This window comes from Erinaceus europaeus, chromosome 2, assembly GCF_950295315.1.
Source record: "Erinaceus europaeus chromosome 2, mEriEur2.1, whole genome shotgun sequence".
Classification (NCBI taxonomy): domain Eukaryota; kingdom Metazoa; phylum Chordata; class Mammalia; order Eulipotyphla; family Erinaceidae; genus Erinaceus; species Erinaceus europaeus.
In genome coordinates, this window is record NC_080163.1 from 61,425,179 (window position 1) to 61,444,969 (window position 19,791).

The 19,791-nt window shown below is 42.8% G+C and overlaps 1 protein-coding gene across 3 annotated transcripts in view; it reads right to left on the reverse strand.

Moving 5' to 3' along the window:
• The window catches only part of IKBKB (inhibitor of nuclear factor kappa B kinase subunit beta), a 71,182-nt gene that overhangs the window by 20,477 nt on the left and 30,914 nt on the right, over nucleotides 1-19,791 (reverse strand). For all 3 annotated transcript variants that reach the window (XM_016187990.2, XM_016187987.2, XM_007522755.3), the window contains 4 exons: nucleotides 11,124-11,212; nucleotides 9,372-9,461; nucleotides 4,566-4,690; nucleotides 342-449 (listed from right to left, as the gene is read on the reverse strand). In XM_016187990.2, the coding sequence (XP_016043476.1) occupies nucleotides 342-449; nucleotides 4,566-4,690; nucleotides 9,372-9,461; nucleotides 11,124-11,212 (412 nt within the window). The remainder of the gene's footprint in view (nucleotides 1-341; nucleotides 450-4,565; nucleotides 4,691-9,371; nucleotides 9,462-11,123; nucleotides 11,213-19,791) is intronic.

The window sequence follows — 19,791 nt, forward strand, 5'->3', positions numbered from 1 at the left end:
TGATATGATACTAGGTCATACGAACAAAGCAAGGAAAAAATAAAGTATGATTTCCTGCCCTTAAAAGGCTTATGCAAGACTTGGAGATAAGCCAAGTATGAAATCAAATATAATACAAGGGAGACACTACTGAGCATGGTAAGGTGTACAGATAAACTGTTATGAAAGTTTAGAAGTGACTTCTAGATGAGGATGATGGATGGGACATCTAAGACTGAAACAGATTATGTCAAAGGATGGTATCTTGATAACTATTTAAAAGCTACTAGATATCAGTGTCAGCATCTATTTCTATAAAAGGGAAGCCAAGTGTGTAGAAGGAAACTGTCACCTTGACTTACCTGTTAAGATTATTGGGGTAGGGTAAAGAGCTGGAAAACTTCACTGCTCCATTCAAGTCTTCAAAGACAACAATGTCCATCTCACTCTTTTGCCGGACTTTGGAATGCCTGTAAAGGTACCAGCTTGCTTATTAAAGCCCAGAAATCACTTGGTGGTCAAGAGACAGATTACATTTTTTTGAATTTTCTTTTTAAAATATTTATTTATTTTCTCTTTTGTTGCCCTTGTTGTTTTTTTATTGTTGTTGCTATTGATGTCATCATTGCTGGACAAGACAGAGAGAAATGGAGAGAGGAGGGGAAGACGAGGGAGAGAGAAAGATAAGACACCTGCAGACCTGCTTCACCGCTTGTGAAGCGGCTCCCCTGCAGGTGGGGAACTGGGGGCTCAAACTGGGATCCTTATACTGGTCCTTGCGCTTCACGCCACGTACGCTTAACCCGCTGCACTACCACCCAACTCCTGTCAGTTTACATTTGTAACAGAGCACTTTATAACAGTACAGAACATCTCCAGGTCATTATGCAATCCTTTGAAGTAATAGTCTCTCCATTTGTATCCTGTCAGAACGGCTTCTCCAAGAGACTACATCTGGTCAGTTTGGTCTAAATGAACAGTCATTTGTCTCTTGTGCTCAGAATTCTATGACAGTACTGTTGATTCCTCCTTCCATCCTTGGCTTGTCCTACCTAAGACAAAACTCACATTTTAATAGAGACTAGAACCAAGACTTCCCAAACCAAGATTGCTTGTCTATATCTCACATTTACATCAAACAGACACAACATATACACACTTCTTTCTGAATGTATTTGGATAAATTTAATTTTCAGTGATAAGTGAATTTTTATACTTCCTGATGTAAAGAACTTACTAATGTTTCTGGAAGGGTAATGGGGACTTGGGATTTTAACCTAGTGTCTATAAGATAGCTCACCAGACACTGCATGTTCCTTAGCATACATCAGGTACCAGGCTCAAATATGGCATCAAAGTGCTGGGGCATAGGGGGAAGTTCTGGTTCTGTAGGCATTGGTCTCTCTCTCTCTTTTTTTGAATGAAAAAGTCAGCCTGGGAGTAGTGAAATTGTGAATACATGATGTCCTTGATACACCAAAAAAAAAAAAAAATTTTTTTTAAGCCTAACTGGTTTCAAATCTTTGTGACAAAAATAGAACCTTAAATTTTAAAATGCTTTACAGTTATCCAAGTATTTGGATGCTAAAGCTACAGTTCTTTTTAAAAACATCTTATTATCTTTATTGGATAAAGACAGCCATAAATTGAGAGGAAAGGGGGAGATAGGGAGAGAGACAGAAAGATAACTAACACTGCTTCTCCACTCACAGTTTCCCCTGCAGGTGGGAAGTACAGGCTTGAACCTGCGTCCTTGCTCATTGTACTATGTGTACTTTATCAGGTGCACTACAACCTGGCCCTCAAGATGCAGTTCTTTGCCATGATAACCCAATGTCAATTTAAACATGGTGTCGAGCCCCCTGTTCAATGCTAAGGAAATGAATATCAGGTGATCTGTCTGAGTGGCAAAACAGAAAACTCATATCCACAGTCCAGTGTTCTTTCTACTCTATCTGATGTCCAAGGCCTTTCTTTCCAGAAACACTTAGCGAATTCAAATAAAAACTGCTTGAAGGGGGATGGGCAGTAGTGTACTAGGTTAAGTGGACATAGTGTGAAGTGCAAGGATCCCAGTTTGAGCCCCCGGCTCCCCACCTGCAGGGGAGTCACTTCACAAGCAGTGAAGCAGGTTTGCAGGTGTCTATCTTTTTCTCCCCCTCTCTATCTTCCCCTTCTCTCTCAATTTCTCTCTGTCCTATCCAACAACAGCAGCAGCAGCAACAACAACAATAACAACAGCAACAGAAAAAAGATGGCCACCAGGAGCAGTGGATTCATAGTACAGGCACCGAGCCTCAGTGATAATCCTGGAGGAAAAAAACAAACAAACCAAAAACCAACAAACTGCTTGAACCCTAAATATTTCTCATTAGAAGTGGTAAACTGGCCCATTTGAAGTACATGGGCTTCTAGAACCACTGTCTGGTGAATGGCAGAAGCTGGTAGTTTACATTTTGGCTCACACTGTGGTTGCTGGGAGTCAGGTGCACCGTGACTGGGCCATTATATCCAAGTGGAATGATCCTCCAGTGAAAAACTTAAAAGTTGCATGATGGGGAATTATAAAGCTAGAAAGCAGTAGCAAATAAAATGCTGAATGCTCAGGCCCTAGAGCTAAATAATCAAGGCATTTTTGTGAGAGATTATAATGCTCAAACTGTATTTGTTCTGAAATCACTAGTTACTTTACATCTGAGATGCACAATATTTTTATTTTATGAGAGAGTGAGAGGGAGCAGAGCATTCTGGCTTTGACTTATGGTGGTGCTGCGGACTATATCTTGGACATCTGGGTCCTCAGGCATGAAAGTCTGTTATGTGACAGCTGAACTATCTTACCAACTCTGAATGAGTTTAAAAAAAAAAAAAGTCTCAGGCATTAAGAAGCATATGAGAGAGGCATTTCTCACAAACTGGCCTACTAGGCAGTTCCCTACGGGGTTTCTGAAAAGCCCACTTGAAAGTGGTTGCCTCTACAGAATGCGAATTCAGACCCACAGAGATGCAGAGGTTACACAGGCTGAGTATGGACCCTAGTTCAAATTGATGGGGTTTACAGTTAACAATATTTATGTACTTTTCCCATATTTGGGAGCTATTCTCTTCCTTGATCCAGTTTTCTGGTCCTTTTTCCAACTATGACACCATCTCCCCAGACAATACCTTGGGTCCACCTGCATGTTAGCCATCAGACTTAGGCAAAAACTAGTAAAGCCATGGGCCCCTTGGAATATACCTAAAATAGTCCTACTAGCATTTTCCAAAATGGAGATTCCCCCCCCCCCCAAGTCTTCATTTTCAATATTCTTGTCTTGAGGTTCATGATTACTTAATAATTTGTTCTGCTTTATATCTTAACTCTTTTTCAGCCACCAGGTTCCACATGATACCATGATGCCAACCTGACTTCCTTGGGCAGATGATCTCACAAATGTGTCCTGGAATCCTGTCTCCCCAGAGCCCTGCCCCACTAGGGAAAGAGAGAGACAGGCTGGGAGTGTGGAATGGCTTGTCAATGCCCATATTCAGCGGAGAAGCAATTACAGAAGCCAGACCTTCTACCTTCTGCACCCTATAATGATCCTGGCTCCATGCTTCCAGAGGAATAAAGAATAGAAAAGTTTTCAAGGGGGTGGAGGGTGGGGTGGGGGGATGAGATAGGGAGTTCTGGTGGTGGGAACCGTGTGGAACTGTACCCCACTTATCCTATGGTCTTGTCAGTATCTCCATTTTATTAAAAAAAGAAAAGGTCACCTCATCTTCCAGTACTAATGGGTAAAATTCTATAAAACTGAGGCTAGACAACAAACTTACTATAAAGATGTCAAACCACCAAGGATGTACTTTTAAATAGCACTTGTTGTTACTAATAGATTTTTTAAAAATTCCTTTTATATAAATAATATTTGCATGAAAAATGTAGTGATTCATTCATAGATGTAGATGCTCGAAGTTATTTATTTAATTTTTCATGGTTACATTTTGAGATATGGCTATCAATTAATGAGTTAATTCCTCAAGTATTCCAGAACCTCTACAGTTCATGAAGATCTGCCTGTTGTAAACCCCCACAGGAGGGCAGCCTTTGCTATTCCCTAGATTCTACTAGAAAGTCCTCGCCTCCCTCATCTCTACATTTCCAACATCTGGAATGTACAAGTTGGCTGAACTCTTTTGCCATCACATAGAACCACTTCTCCCATTTGATTTCAGGTCAATACAAATTCTCATTTTTATTTATTACAGAAATGTACATGCCCTTTGTCTATTTACTGATATATAGCATTTTCAGTGTAAGTCACATGTTGACTGATGCATCAGTCTATAAATGAACTGATTTGCTGCCACTGAATTCAGGGCAAGTGTCACTTAGCACTATATTCAACGGTACATGGTCCGGGATTCATGGTGATAGTTAACAACTGCTTTATTATTTTGGAGCTGGCCACATGCAGGCTCCTCACAGGACATTCCAGGTGACAGACACAGACCTAGCTTGGGAGCACCCAGTCAATGTGTGCAGGTAAAGTCACATGATAAAGACAGGGGCACACTCTGTTCTTTAGGCCCCAGCTCTCACTCACCACTGCACAGGCTGCCAGTTGGGGAGGAACGGACGGAAGCCGGTGATGCACTCGAAAGCCAAGGTGCCAAAGCTCCAGTAGTCCACAGTCACTGTGTACTTCAGCTGCTCCAGCAGTTCTGGGGCCTGTAACAAGCATGGCGGATACACACCTGAACTGCTCCCTCAGGAAGAAGGAAGCAATAACCCCTTTCCTTTCTTTCATTACTTTTATTTATTTATTTTTTTAAAGATAGAGACAGAGAGTCAGAGAGACCAGTGCACTGAAACCTTCTTCAATGTGGTGGGGGGCTAGGCTTGAACCTGGGTTGTGCACACCGCAAAGTAGCGCACTATTCAAGTGACGGTTTTCACCAGCTCTTCTAATTACAGCTTCACACTTCCCTGGTTGCTTGTATTGTGTGTGTGTGTGTGGGGGGGCGGGTTATGGTGGTGGGGCACTGGCATGTCCACTCAAGGGTGAGGAGGGTATACCCGACAGCCAGGATTTCTCTGAGCCTAGCTCCCCACGGATGTTGACAAAAGGATTTGCAGAGGCATTCCGAGGTAGACCAGAGCACTTCATAAACCTCCTCATGGGTGCTGGGTAGGGGGAAAAAAGGCTACAGATTGTTAATAAAAGAAGTGCACACCAGACTATACTCCAAGTCCATCATATCTCCACTAAGCACAGTCTGAGTCTCTTGAACCAGGTAAGGTGGTCAGGTAGTTAAATAACACCAAGGGATATTTACAATCAGGCAGAGAGAAGACAAGACAGATCAGATGCTTGGCTGTGGCCCAGAAAGAGAGAGCCCAGGTCCTGAGGAAAGATCTGAAGAAAGTCCCTCATTTGAGTGGAGTAGAGAGCACAATGCAGAGAGAACCATCTCAAGTCAAGGAAACGGAGACAGTGCCGTGCACAATGACACTGATGGCAGGGCCAGGTAGTCCTAAACATGGGGGGAAATTAGGGATGGCCAGGGGGGGAAATTAGGGATGGCCAGGCCAACCTCTCTATCTGGTTATGGACAGAAGGCTATAAAATTTCTACAAGGGAATAATATATGACTAAGCATCCTGGTCAGAGAATGGGGCCCCCACTTAATTGCTGCTGAGCCAACAAAGGTCCAGGTCACCCAGCAGGACTCATGTGATTATATCACATGGACATAGGTGCTTGACTCAGCCTCTACTAGTCAACACTTGCAAAGCTCTTTTCTACCGAGCAGAGGGCAAACCAACAAAGCCCAGTATTCTAGTTGGTGGGAAAAGTTGGAAGTATTAATCCACTCAAGAGGACTTCAAAGATTATTTCTTTCCTTCCTTGTTTTGACCAGAACACTGCTCAGCTTGGGTTTATGGTGGGGCTGGGGGTTGAAGTTTTCGTTTTTAATTTCCTTTCTCTCTCTCCTCCTCCCTTTCCCTTTCCCTTCCCCTCTCCCTCTCTCTCCTTTCTTTCTCTTTTGATTATTGCTGGGGCTCCACTGTCCTCACAGGTCTGAACTGCCTATGGAAACAGCTGTCTTAAGACCTGCCCAATGATTTGTTTTTGATTTAGTCTTCCTGGAAATTGGGTTTGTGTTATCAAAGACAGCCTTGAAATTTAGATGGGAAAGTATTTCACCAATATTTTCCTCCTAAGTATTTGATAGTTTCTGGTCTAACATCCAGGTCCTTGAATCATTTGGAGTTGACTTTTGTTTTACAGAGCAAGATCAAGAGAGAGAGGGGGGAAGAGATACCATAACATTGTCAGCATACTCCCAGGTGGTACCAGAGTCTTACCCATGACAAAGCAAACATCCTCTAAGGTGAGCTAACTCACAGGTCCTATTTTTTAAAAAAATTTATTTCCCCTTTTGTTGGCCTTGTTATTTTTTATTGTTGTTGTAGTTATTGTTGTTGTTATTGATGTTGTCATTAGGACAGAGAGAAATGGAGAGGAGGGGAAGATGGAGAGGGGGAGAAAAAGATAGACACCTGCAGACCTGCTTCACCACCTGTGAAGCCACTCCCCTGCAGGTGGGGAGTCAGGGGCTCGAACTGGGATCCTCATGCCAGTCCTTGTGCTTTGCACCACGTGTCTTTTTTCATTTTTATTTAAGAACTAGAGAGGATACTTAGTCTCATCTGGTTTAATGGTTTTCAATTTATTTATTTTGTATATATTTTGTATAGAAAGGCCTTTATTCAATCAGAATTTTACTAACTGTTACCACCCACAGCAATTTTGCTGGGACTCCTGCTAATGATTTTTAGGACCATTCTCTATATCCACACTGCTATGTCCTCACAGCTCTGAACTGCCTATGGAAATAGCTGTCTTAAGACCTGCCCACTGATTTGTTTTTAGTCTTCCTTGCAATTGGGTTTGTGTCATCAAAGATGTCCTTGAGGTTTAGTTGGTAAAGTGTTGCACCAATATTTTCCTCTAAGTATTTGATAGTTTCTGGTCTAACATCCAGGTCCTTGAGTCATTTGGAGTTGACTTTTGTTTCTGGTGAGATAAACTGGTTCAGTTTCATTCTTCTGCATGTTTCAACCCAGTTTTCCCAGCACCATTTACTGAAGAGAGCCTCCTTCCTCCATTTAATAGCTTGGGCCCCCTTATCAAAGATTAGATGTCCATAGGTGTGAGGGTTTATTTCTGGGCTTTCAATTCTGTTTCACTGGTCTGTGTATCTATTTTTGTTCCAGGCTGTTTTGATGATGATGGCCTTATAATATAGTTTGAGATCTGGGAGTGTGATGCCTCCATATCTGTTTCTTTTCCTTAAGTTTGTTTTGGTGACTAAGTGTTTTCTGGTGTATCCTGGAACCCCACCTCTACAGAGTCCTGCCACACTAGGATAGGATTATGGATCAATCTATCAATGTTCATGTCCAGTGGAGAAGAAATTACAGAAGCCAGACCTCCCACCTTCTGCACCTCATAATGATCCTGAGTCTATTCTTACAGAGGGATAAAGAATAGGAAAGTTTTCAATAGAGGGGACAGGCTACAGAACTCTGGTGGTAGGAATTGTACCCCTCTTTTTATATTATTATGATTTTTATTTATAAAATGGAAACACTGACAAGACCACAGGATAAGAGGGGAGTTGTACCCCTCTTATCCTATGGTCTTCTCAATATTTCTATTTTATAAAAAAGAAACAAAAAACCCTGCCCACTAGTGAGGTGGCAAAAAAGCTCACTTGGATACTGTACTGCTTTGCCATGTGGGCAACCGAGATTGTAGCCCAAATCCTACCACAATGAAGGAAGTTTTGGAGCTATGACTATGGTTGACCTCTCTCTCTCTCTCCTTGTCTCTCTCTCTCTCTTTCTCTCCCCCCTTCCTTCCTTCTGCCTCTATGTAAAGAAGTCAGCCTGGAGCAGTGAAACCCAGGATACGATTTTAAAAAAAAAAAAAAAAAAAAAAAAATATATATATATATATATATATATATATATTCCCACTATTTACTCGTTTAGGCAGTTCAGTCTCACACTGTATCTAGACTGGTCTTTTCCAAAGAGAAGTCTCACCTCTTTCTAGATTTAAACAATCCACCACCACATCTCTATATAGGTTTTTAGGATAAAATCTAATACCTTTAACGCAAAGATCCTAAATAATCTGTCCCTACCTCTCTCTCCAGCTTCGGTTTAAAACACCATCTTCCGGGAGTCAGGCAGTGGTGCAGTGGGTTAAGCACACGTGGTGCAAAGCGCAAAGACTGTGGAAGGATCCCGGTTCAAGCCCCCCAGCTCCCCACCTGTAGGGGAATCTGCTTCACAGGCGGTGAAGCAGATCCGCAGGTGTCTATCTTTCTCTCTTCCTCTCTATCTTCCCCTCCTCTCTCCATTTCTCTCTGTCCTATCCAACAATGACATCAGTAACAACAACAATAAGAACTACAACAATAAAACAACAAGGGCAACAAAAGGGAATAAATAAATATTTACAAAATAAATAAAAATAAAACACCGTCTTCCTTCTGCTCTAGAGTTTCCTCACACTCCCTGGCCTCCCAAGGTACTGCCCTGCTGCCTGAAATTTCCTTTCCCTCCTCTCACCTTCATTTATTTTTCACCTGCTTATCCTTCAGGTCCCATGCCAGGGTGGGTCTTCCTAAGAGATCTATTCCTATAACAATCTGGACTTTTCTTTTGAAGTAACTATCACCGCTGTAATGTCTGAATTGTCAATGTAAGTATCAGGGTAGTGCTGGCCTTTGTGTTAATCCTTGAAGGGCAGTTCTTAGTACAGTACCTGGCACCCCTACTATATATTTCACTATCTGAATGAATGACTCAAAGCCTTTACCGTTAGATCAAACACCAGAGCACAAGAAGTTGTGGGATTCCTGTAAGGATATAGTAGTCTTCCTTCCTTCCTTCCTTCCTTCCTTCCTTCCTTCCTTCCTTCCTTCCTTCCTTCCTTCCTTCGTTATTGCTGGGGCTTCACCAAGCCCAACAGAAATGGAGCCCGAGAGAGGGAAAGACACTCACTCTAGCACCAAAGTTGCCCTAAGTGCAGTAGAGGTCAGACGTGAGCCTGAGTTGCAAACATGACAAAGCAGGTGCCCTCCCTGGTGAGCTATCTTCCCCAGATGTAATCTTTCTGACAAGATAACCATATCTTTCTGTCCTAGGTCCTCTGCTGACAAAAAAAGTGCTGACTTGAATGACTACAGGTCTTCTGTCACAGGACAATCCCTAAAGCAGCCAGGAACCTTCTGGAGAAATGGTAAGCTATAGAAGATTAGGATACTGAAGAAATCCACAAAGAGGTCCTTCAGAGAGAAACTGATAAACAAACAGAAATCTCACTTCTTACCAGGTATTGCAGGGTCCCCACAAAGGAGGTACATAGACTGCCCTGATCCAGCTCCTTGGCATATCCCAGATCAATAATTTTGTGTATTAACTGAAAAAAAAGGGGGGAGAGGAGAAGAAATCCAAGCATTAGGAGAAGTCAATGTCCTACAAGAATTCTAGGGCCAGGTGATGGTGGCACACCTGGTTAAGCGTATACACTACAGTGCACAAGGACTGGATTCAAGCTTTCCCCACCTGCAGGGGGAAAGCGTCATGAGTGGTGAAGCAGATCTGCTGATGTCTCTCTGTCTCTTTCCCTCTCTCTCTCTCTCTCTTTTATTATCTTTATTTATTTATTGGACAGAGATAGCCAGAAACTGAGAGAGAAAGAGACAGAGAGACACCTAAAGCCCTGCTTCACCACTTGTGAAGCTTTCCCCCTGCAAGTGGGGACTGGGAGCTCAAACCTGGGTCCTTGTGCACTGTAACATGTGCGCTCAACCAGGTGTGCCACAACCCAGCCCCATCTCTTTCACTCTCTATCTGCCTCTCCTCTCTCAACTTCTCTGTCTCTATCCAATAATAAACAGAGTTTTTAAAAAGAGGCAATGCCTTTAAAAGCAAAATTCTACTTAGCAAACACTGTTTCTGAACTTCCAAGTGGTGTGAGATTCTCAGTTCCTTATAGTAAGATGAGAGAGAGGACAAGGCCCTCAACATGGTAGATGTTGGTCATATGAAAACATACACTTAAAACATGCTGGGGGAAAAAAAAAGAGAGAGAGAGAGACGTATGTTCTTCTTTGCTCTGCAGTCAACTACCAGAAGAGGATCAATATTAATTGCTTGGACTCCCACTAAATCTGAATTGCAAGATGGAAAGACCAGTTCAGACTGTTCTCAGTAAACGCTCTGTGCCCTCAAAGCTCAGCTCAGCTGGCAGGAGAAAGTGTGAACTGGAGCAAAGGTGAGCACTCTGATAGTCACACATCAGGGCACTCGGGCTCTTTCAGGAGAGATTAGGAGGCCGGTGAGTTGAGTGACTGCATTCCATTCCACTGAGCCCCTGCACTTCCAGCTAAACAAACAAGGCGGTGCAAAAGCACTGAGCCCCACAGGGAGGGGACTGCCAGGACTAAGGAGGGGATGCATCTGGCTGCACCACAGGCTGCACCAGATGACAGCTTCAAAGGCCTCTCCTGTCACAGAGGGCACTGCCTCGTAGCTGGTTTTCTTTTAGCATCAAAAAGTGAGGCTTTGAGCTGGGGAGATAGCATAATGGCTATACTTTTATGTCTGAGGCTCCAAACTCCCAGGTTCAATCCCTAGCACCACCATAAGCCAGAGCTAAGCAGTGCTCTGGTGTTTGTGTCTCTGTACCTCTCTTAAAAAAAAAAAAAAATGAAGCTCTCCAGCCAATGAGAAACAAGAAGTTTGATTTCCAAGAAAGCTTAGTCCCATGGGATTATGGGTGGAGGTAAGAAGGCAAAGAGTGTTTTTCTTATCAGATTCCTGCAACCCTGGCAATTAACAATGCAGTCCATTCAAACTGGCCTCAGATTCCAGCAAGAACTGTTTTTTTTCTTCTTTCTTTCTTTGGCTGAAATTGGTTTCAAATAAAAATGCCTTCTCAGGGAATCAAAGAAAATAGAAACTCAAGGAAACCTGAATATAAACAAACATGCAAAACAAGAGTGTGTTCCTTTTCTATCGGGTCAGTTTTCTTAAAGATGGTCACCAGAATGCCCCGGCTCCCCAGAAGGTTACTCACTCTTTGCTCTCCTTGCTGTAGTACGATGTTTTCTGGTTTTAGATCTCGGTGGATGATTCTGTTTTCGTGAAGGTATCTAAGCGCAGAGGCTGATGGGGTGAGAAGGGAAGTGGATTTCCACTGAGACTGAAATGTGCTCTTTATTTGGGGACCATCTACCCTGTGAAAGATGTGCATCGTGTACCCTGGACACATTCTGACTGTCACAGTGCTCAGACACATGGAAGAGGCAGGGGACAATTGATCCACAGTGAAATTAAGGGGACCTGGCTACACTAGCAGAACATAGACAGCTGCAAGAATCTGACTTGTTCTTGCAATCGATTCCAAGTCTCACAATCACCAGGTCACCAGCCATGGGTGTGTGTGTGTGTGGTACTCTAGTTGAGTTGCCAACACCAGCAGCACCTGAACCAGTCAGGAGTGTCAGATTCTAAGATCCCCATTCCACACCTACTGAAATCAGAAACTATGGGTGTGACCCCACAATCCTTACTTTTAAAATTGCTACCAGGGTTATCGCTGGGGCTTGATGCCTGCAAGACAAATCCACCACTCCCGGTAGTCATTTTTCCTTTGTCTTTTGTTTTAATTTGATAGGACAGATTGAAATTAAGAAGGGAGTGGGGGGATAGATAGGGAGAAAGAGAGACACTTGCAGACCTGCTTCACTGCTTGTGAAACTTCCCTTCTGCAGGTGGGGAGAGGGGAGACTCGAACCTAGGTCCTCATGCATGGTAACATATGAGTATCACCCCCCACGTGCCTGTGTTTTTTTAACAAGCTCTCCTGGTGATGCAGATGTTGCTGAAGGGAAACTTCCCTGGTTAAAGAGTACTCAGGTCATCTGATAAAGAATTCTGTAAAGTCAGAGCTGCCAGCTTCCAGGCAGGAGTGAGGAAGTTCTGAGGAAGAGAGCAAAGCAGGTTCTAAACACCTGGCTGTTGGGCAAGTTTATTATGTTGCCGGTTCTTGGCTAGGTTCTGTGAGGAACCAAAGGACTGGATCCTCAACTTTTAAGAACCCAGCATCTGGCTGGGAAAGAAGAAGCTTGCACAATATTGGCTGTGAAGTCACTCCAGGGTCATGACTTGGGCTGTGAAGAGATGCCAAGGTGTTAAATAATGGGGGCAGAGGCACAGGTCCATAGAGGGTAGCTGCAGTACACTCTCCAGGCAGGAGGTAGCTAACTGTGTTACATAATATGGGGAAGGGGAGTAAGCACTAGACAGACAGATAATTACCTTTATTTGGAGATATAGTCATATGCCTAGAAAACTCAATGACTGAAAACTGGAATTTAGTGAGCGGTCTGAAAACAAACACAAACCAATGGATTTCCCCCTCTGTCAGCTGTATCTATCAATAGTTTAGATATAAAAGGAAAAAAAAAAGAACTGCAGGGGGTGGGGAGGCAAAGCTTTACAAGTGGTAGAGCAGGCTGCAGTGCCTTTCTTTCTTTCTTTCTTTCTCTCTCTTTTTTACTTTCTCTCTACCTCCTCACCCTATTTCTCTCTGTCTTAATAATAATAAAAATCTCATTCACATTAGTAACAAAACTCTAAAACACCATAAATCTAGCAAAAAGAGAAACAGTATTATGAATTAAAGTATATGGTATAAAAAATTAGAAAAAGCAGGGGGCCTGGAAGTGGTGCACCAGTTTAAGTGCACATTTAACTGTGTACAAGGACCTGAGTTCAAGCCCCCCAATCTTCACCTGCAGGGGAGCTGCTTCATGAGTGGCAAAGCAGGTCTGCAGGAGTCTATCTTTCTCTTCCTCTCTATCTCCTCCTCCCCCTCAATTTCTCTCTGTCCTGTCAAATAAAATAGAAAGGAAGGAAGGAAGGAAGGAAGGAAGGAGGGAAGGAAGGAAGGAAGAAGTAAAGAAAGAAAAAAGGTGGGGGAATGGCCCCCAGAACCAGTGGATTCGTAGTGCTGGCACCATGGCCCAGCCTGGTGACAATTAAAAAAAAAGCAATAGAGAAACATAAAAAGGGTTTTATAACATATGGCACGGTTGGCAGTTGGTGCTGCAGTTGGACAGTGAGCTCAGTAGGGCAGGGGAAAGGCTCACCCCTGAAACCAAGTGCCCACATACATCACACAATGATGGTCATGCTGAGTGTTTCCTGAGAACATATTCAAAAGTCAAACTGAGAGAGCTAAACAACCACTTTACATCTGATTAGGCGAGTTCCACCTTAGAACATTAAAAAACAAAACAAAACAAAACCCTCTATTATATTTGCCCTTTAAAATTCAGCTTTGGCCACAGAGTTGCAACATTTATATTTGTTCCTTATTTTTCTTTTCTCTCTTCACTGAGTATAGTGTATAGGCTGAGGTTCAATGAAATGGTCAAATGATTCCATGCCTAAGAAGCAAATAAGCAAAGCAAGCAAATAAGACAAGCCTCTGGACTAGGACTGCAGAATTGGGGTACCAAGGGTATGTTGGGGGGGCATTACTAGGGTGGAGGGGTTCCAGTGGACTTTGGCGGAGGGCACTAGTACTTTGGCTGTGGGTGTGGTAGCACATTTTGAAGAGATGTAAAACTGCTTCTAAAACATGTGTAGTCTTGTAAACCAAAGTTACCTCAAAACCAAATACAATATTTATTATATATAAACAAAGACTTACTGCCTTCTATGTGAACCTAAAATAAACTCACTCTGGGTCCAGGAGATAGCTCATTCAGTGGGGTATATGCCTTACTCTGTGGAAGGCTCTGGGTTCAAGCCCCAGCATCATATAGGAGAACCATGGACAGTACTAGAGCACCACGGGTTGGGAAGCAGTAATGGTGGTGTCTGTCTTCTCTCTGTCACTTCCTCTTTCCTCTCTCTTGCTCTAACTAAAAATAAGAAAAAATTAGGCCCAGGAAGCTGTTGGGTGGTTCTGCACATGTGTAAGTCCCTGAGTTCATTCCCTGGTGCAGCATAAAAAGACTAAAAAACACAAAAACCACCATGATCAAAACAAAAACAGATCTACTCCATTTTGTTCCCAACTACATTTTTTAAGATTCTCTCCATTTCATGAACTGTACTGAGAGTGTCATATGAGAGAGAGAGAGAGAGAGAGAGGTGGAAGCCAGAGCACCACTCTGATACATAGACCCAGAAATGAAACAAGAGCTTCCAGTTCGCATGCCTTGCACTCTACCAGTTGAGCTATTTCCCTGGTCTTGTCTTCAGTTACATCTATTTAAACATGAGTGCTTCTTGACAGCACTTGACTTTTATTCTTCTACTATTCTGAATTAAGGAATCAAGCAAAGTATAATAAAAACATTCTAACAATACCACATATACAACTTTGCATGAAGAGATAGTATAACCATTAAACTTGAACTAGCAGCTGGCAGAAGCACTGCAGAGCAGTAACTCAAAATGTTTGGGGCCAGATGGATAGCTCAATGGGGCGGGAGCCTGTGCTATCATGAACGCAACTCAGGTTCGAGCCCTGGTACTACATAGGCAGTACTATGGCAGTGGAAGAAATTGTTGTCTCTCCCCCACCTGCAGGGGAGTTGCTTCACAGGCGGTGAAGCAGGTCTGTAGGTGTCTTTCTCTCCCCCTCTCTGTCTTCCCCTCCTGTCTCCATTTCTCTCTGTCCTATCCAACAATGAAGACATCAATAACAATAATAATAACCACCACAACAATAAAAACAACAAAGGCAACAAAAAGGAAAATAAATAAATAAATATTTTTAAAAAATTGTTGTCTCTCTCTCTCTCTCTCTTTCTCCTCCTCCTCCTCATCCCCCCCCACCCCCCCTCTCTCTCTCCTGGAGAGATGAAGTTACATAGAAGCCAGGACCTGATTTCACAAAAGAAAGTTTGTTCACTGACTCATTCACAAAAGGCCCAATATGGTACACGACACAAGAGTGGGAATGCAGGTATAATACATAAAAGTTGGGTGTGGTTTGTTCAAAAGGAATATATATGTGGGTTGGCAAGATAGTTCATTTGGATAGTGCACCTTCTTTGCCATGTGGACAACTCAAATTCAAGCTTAGTCCCCACCACACCCACACTGGGGGAAACATCAGTCCTATGAGCCTGGCCTCCATTTCTCTTTTTCTTTCTTTCTTTCTTTCTTTCCTTCCTTCCTTCCATTTCTCTCTTTCTTTCTTTCTTTCTTTCTTTCTTTCTTTCTTTCTTTCTTTCCTTCTTTCCTTCCTTCCTTCCTTCCTTTCTTCCCACACCCACAATGGGGGAAACTTCAGTCCTATGGGCTTGCCTGCCCTCCCTCCCTTCCCTCCTTCCTTCCTTCCTTCCTTCCTTCCTTCCTTCCTTCCTTCCTTCCTTAAGTACAGCTCAGCTCTGACTTATGATGGTGCAGGGGACTGAACCTGGAGCCTTTGGAGCCTCATGTGTGCATAACCATTATGCTACTCCCCCATCCCTATCTCTCTATTTCTCCTTATTTAAAAAAGGTGGTTCAGAGCAGCAAAGCCCTGGCAAAGATTAAAAAAAAAAAGAAGAAGAATATAAGCTCACTGCACATGTTACAATTATGGAAGGACCCAGGTTCAAGCCCCTAGTCCCTACCTGCATGGGGAAAGCTTCACCAGTGGTGAAGCAGTAGTGCGGGTGTCTATGTTTCTTTCCCTCTCTATCATCCCCATTCCCTCTCTATTTCAAGCTATCTTTAGCAATAAATAAATAAATAAATAAAGCATACAAACCTTAATTTAAAATATATATATATATATATATATATATATATATATATATATATATATATATATAGGCTCACTGTGCTTTCACCAAATGTACATGCTTAGACTGAACAAAGCCTCTAGACTTAAGATATGGACATCAGAACAAATAACACAGGGCATGAGCAGGTGAGTTGTTTCACAAAGCCTCCAGTGAAGGAAGAACATTTGGATCAGACTGAAAGAACTATTCCCTGTGTCATGCCGATGAAGAGCTGCCACCAGAACTTCAGCGAGGAAGGCTGGCCAGCTGATAACTGAACCAGCAAGCTGCTATTAACTGGGAGCTATCTCCAGGCAGGCCTAAGCAACTCCCACAACAAACTGTGATTCTCATTTTGGGTGTAAGCACTTATTCTCAAAAATGTTGGTCAAATTAATGATTTTGAGAATTAAAGAATCCTATAGGTATCACTACAGATGGTTTCTTGGAATCTGGTAACAAGAGCTCTTACATAGTTGCCCTTACAGAATCAGTCTTTCAAAGGCTCAGTTTGGCCTGACTACACTGCAATTTACAAGTTGCTATCTCAGTGGTGCTGTGGTATATAATTAAAAACGGCCTTGGTTCGGAAGGTGGCCAGGGATGAAGCCTAGAGGTAGGGCATTTGCTTCACATATGTGACGCCCTAGGTTTTACTCCTAATCCCCCCCCAAAAAAAAACATGTAAAAAAACCAAACAAACAAAAACAAAAGAAACAACCCTATTAAATTGGATGAGAGAATATGGAATTTAAAGATACATTTGTATCTGAAAGTTCCTAAAAACCAAAATCTTTAATAATAGAGGCTATAAGCAAGTAACAAATTGAAAATCATACTGCAAAGTGTAAACATTTGAGAGTCAATTTCTCATCTTCTGAGGACAGAAAAGAGCTGTGAGAAGCACTTGTCCTGTGTGAACTTGTGAGCTGCACAGGGAGGCTTCCTAAGGCAAACACTGCACAGAGGTTCCGCATTGAAGAAATGCCATAGGAAAACAGCAGTCTCCTTCTATTACCCTTGCCGGAAACAGCATGCAGATAACTAACTATGTAGTGTTCTCATAGCTCACAATGTAAATTCAAACCAACATGACGCATCACACTTTTGTACTGAGAAGCTAGCATTACAAGTTCTGGCTCCTAATATTTTAAGATTAGGAACTACGTATTAGGGAATAGAAAGGACCAGCTGGACTTCTATGTTTATAAGTGGGAGTCATTACACTCCAACTTCAAAAGGATTACTAAATTCTCTACAGAGCATTTCTTTTTATATATATTATATATTTTATATATATTATATATATATATATATTTTTTATTTATTCCCAGAGAAATGGAGAGAGGAGGGGTAGACAGAGAGGAGGAGAGAAAGATAGACACCTGCAGACCTGCTTCACCGCCTGTGAAGCGACTCCCCTGCAGGTGGGGTGCCGGGGTTCGAACCGGGATCCTTACGCTGGTCCTTGTGCTTTGCGCCACCTGCGCTTAACCCGCTGTGCTACAGCCCGACTCCCTCTACAGAGCATTTTTATTTGACATACATCCCTTGAGAAGAAATGGAAGATAAAGGGACCCAAAAAGTGAGACCCAGACAACAAGATAAAGAAAACAGAGGTGGTTTAGGTCACCAGTGAGTAAGAAGGGCATCAGGATACTGCCTCTATGCGCCAGTCTGGCATCACTGAGTTTTCCAAACAGAACAGATTAGAGGGCCAAGTGTGGACATATGGAGAAAGATTTAGTCTGGTGAAAGATTTCTAGCTCTAAAATCACTTCTATGACTAATCGATAAGGTAGCAAGATGGGCACACCGAGTGCCAAGAGAAAAGTTCAAACTCAGTCTTCAATTATACAGTATCTTCTAACTGTTACATGTATTATGGAAGTGCCGCCAAATCAAACTGTTTTCTTTACTTACTTGCTCAAATGGTTGACTGAATGGGCCCCATGCCCAGAAGTCAACCATTATCATCAAAAGCAGACAGAGCTCACATAACAAGATGCCAAGTACCCAGTGAGTGGAAACAGCAACAAGGCTGGGGGGGGTGGGGGGCAGGGAGATTCCCACAAGAGGACCAGTGCAAATGACCCGTCACGGCTATTCCTCACTGAAGGGATAAATCCAGCACTGTGCTCCAGAAGACAAGACAGCCTAGGGTTGTTGGGAAGGTATAGGAACAGCATTCCAAAAAAGCCCACATGTGCAAAAAATCAGCATGAGAGTTGAGAAGTGACTTGAGAACTATATACAGAGGGTCTCCTGCTTACGATGGTCTGACCTGTGATGCTATTTGGGTTTTGTTTTATTTTACAGTGATGTAAAAAAAAAAAAAAAAAGACACTCGGCAGACACCGTACTTCAAATTTTGATTGAGGGCACTCTGTTTTCCACTTTCAATATAATATTCAATAAGTTACATGAGATATTAGGCACTTTACTGTAAAACAGGCTTTGTGTGATCTAGTTCAGTCCAGCTGTGGGTTAATGTAAGTGTTCTAAGCATATTCAAGTTAAGGTATGATGCTTGGTAAGTTAGGTGTATACAACACATTTCTGACTTATGATAGTTTCAACTAATGATGTGTAACTCCATCATAAGTCAATGTAGGGGCTCAGGTGGTGGCACATCTGCTTGAGCACACATTGTTACCATGTGCAAGGATGTGAGTTCAAGCCCATGGTCCTCATCTGTGGGGGGATGGGAGGAGCTTCACAAGAGGTGAAACAGTTTCGTAGGTATCTCTCTCTCCCTATCTCACTCTTCTTCCATCTCAGTTTCTGTCTCTATCCAACCAGTAAATGAATCAAATGTCTTTACAAAAATGAAGTCAATGTAGATCTGTATCTGATAAGTTGGCTACCCAAAACTTTGAGGTTAAGGGGTTTGTGTGGGTGGGCAGGCAGTAGTGCATATAATATAGTGTGCAAGGACCCAGGTTCAAGCCCCTGGTCCCCACCTGCAGGGGGGAAGCTTCATAAATGGTGAATGAAACAGGGCTGCAAATGTCTCTGTGTCTCTTTCCCCCCTCTTCTTCCTCCTCCCCTCTCAAATTCTCTCGGTCTCTATCCAAATATATATATACGTATTTACAGAGGTTTGGTCTTGATCTATTGGTGGATTATGACACAAGTGTTATTTTAGAAGTTTGAAAGATAGATTAGTAAAAAGGGGATTAGAAGAGCAGGAAGGAGGTCATTACTGTGATGTGCTATGACAGTGACTCAATGGAGGCAGTCGGAACAGAAAGGGAAGTGGAATATACAGCACAAGTAAAGGGCAGAAGGACCAGGACTCCTTTAACACGGGAGGGTATACAGCAGCAAGAATAGGAACAGATTCTAAGAAGAGATGAAATTCATAAAATTGGGACACACGTCTAGGTAACTGGCAGAAAGAGGGGGCTAGTGACACACAAAAAAGATTATGTCAGAAGGGGTCTAGTTTCATGAAAAAAATCTAGTACTCCAACTTGGAAGTGACCTTGGGTGAAAAACCCTGTAGATTGTGGATATGGAGACCAGTCTTAGAGTGGATGCAGCTGATAGAGATGATACTGACTGCTTGACAAACAAAATTAAAAGCTGTGGACAACAGGCTGGTCCAGGTGCAGTAGAGGAGGAGTATGATGGAAGAGGAGAGCATCGAAACAGAGTTCCAGGTAAAAGGTCATCATCTGGAGTCGGGCAGTAGCGCAGTGGGTTACGTGCACGTGGCGCAAAGCACAAGGACCGGCAGAAGGATCCTGGTTCAAGCCACCAGCTCCCTACCTGCAGGGGATTCCCTTCACAGGCCGTGAAGCAGGTCTGCAGGTGTCTTTCTCTCCCCCCTCTGTCTTCCCCTCCTCTCTCCATTTCTGTCCTAACGACGATGACATCAATAACAACAATAACTACTACCACAATAAAAAGACAATAAGGGCAACAAAAGGGAAAATAAAAAAGTCA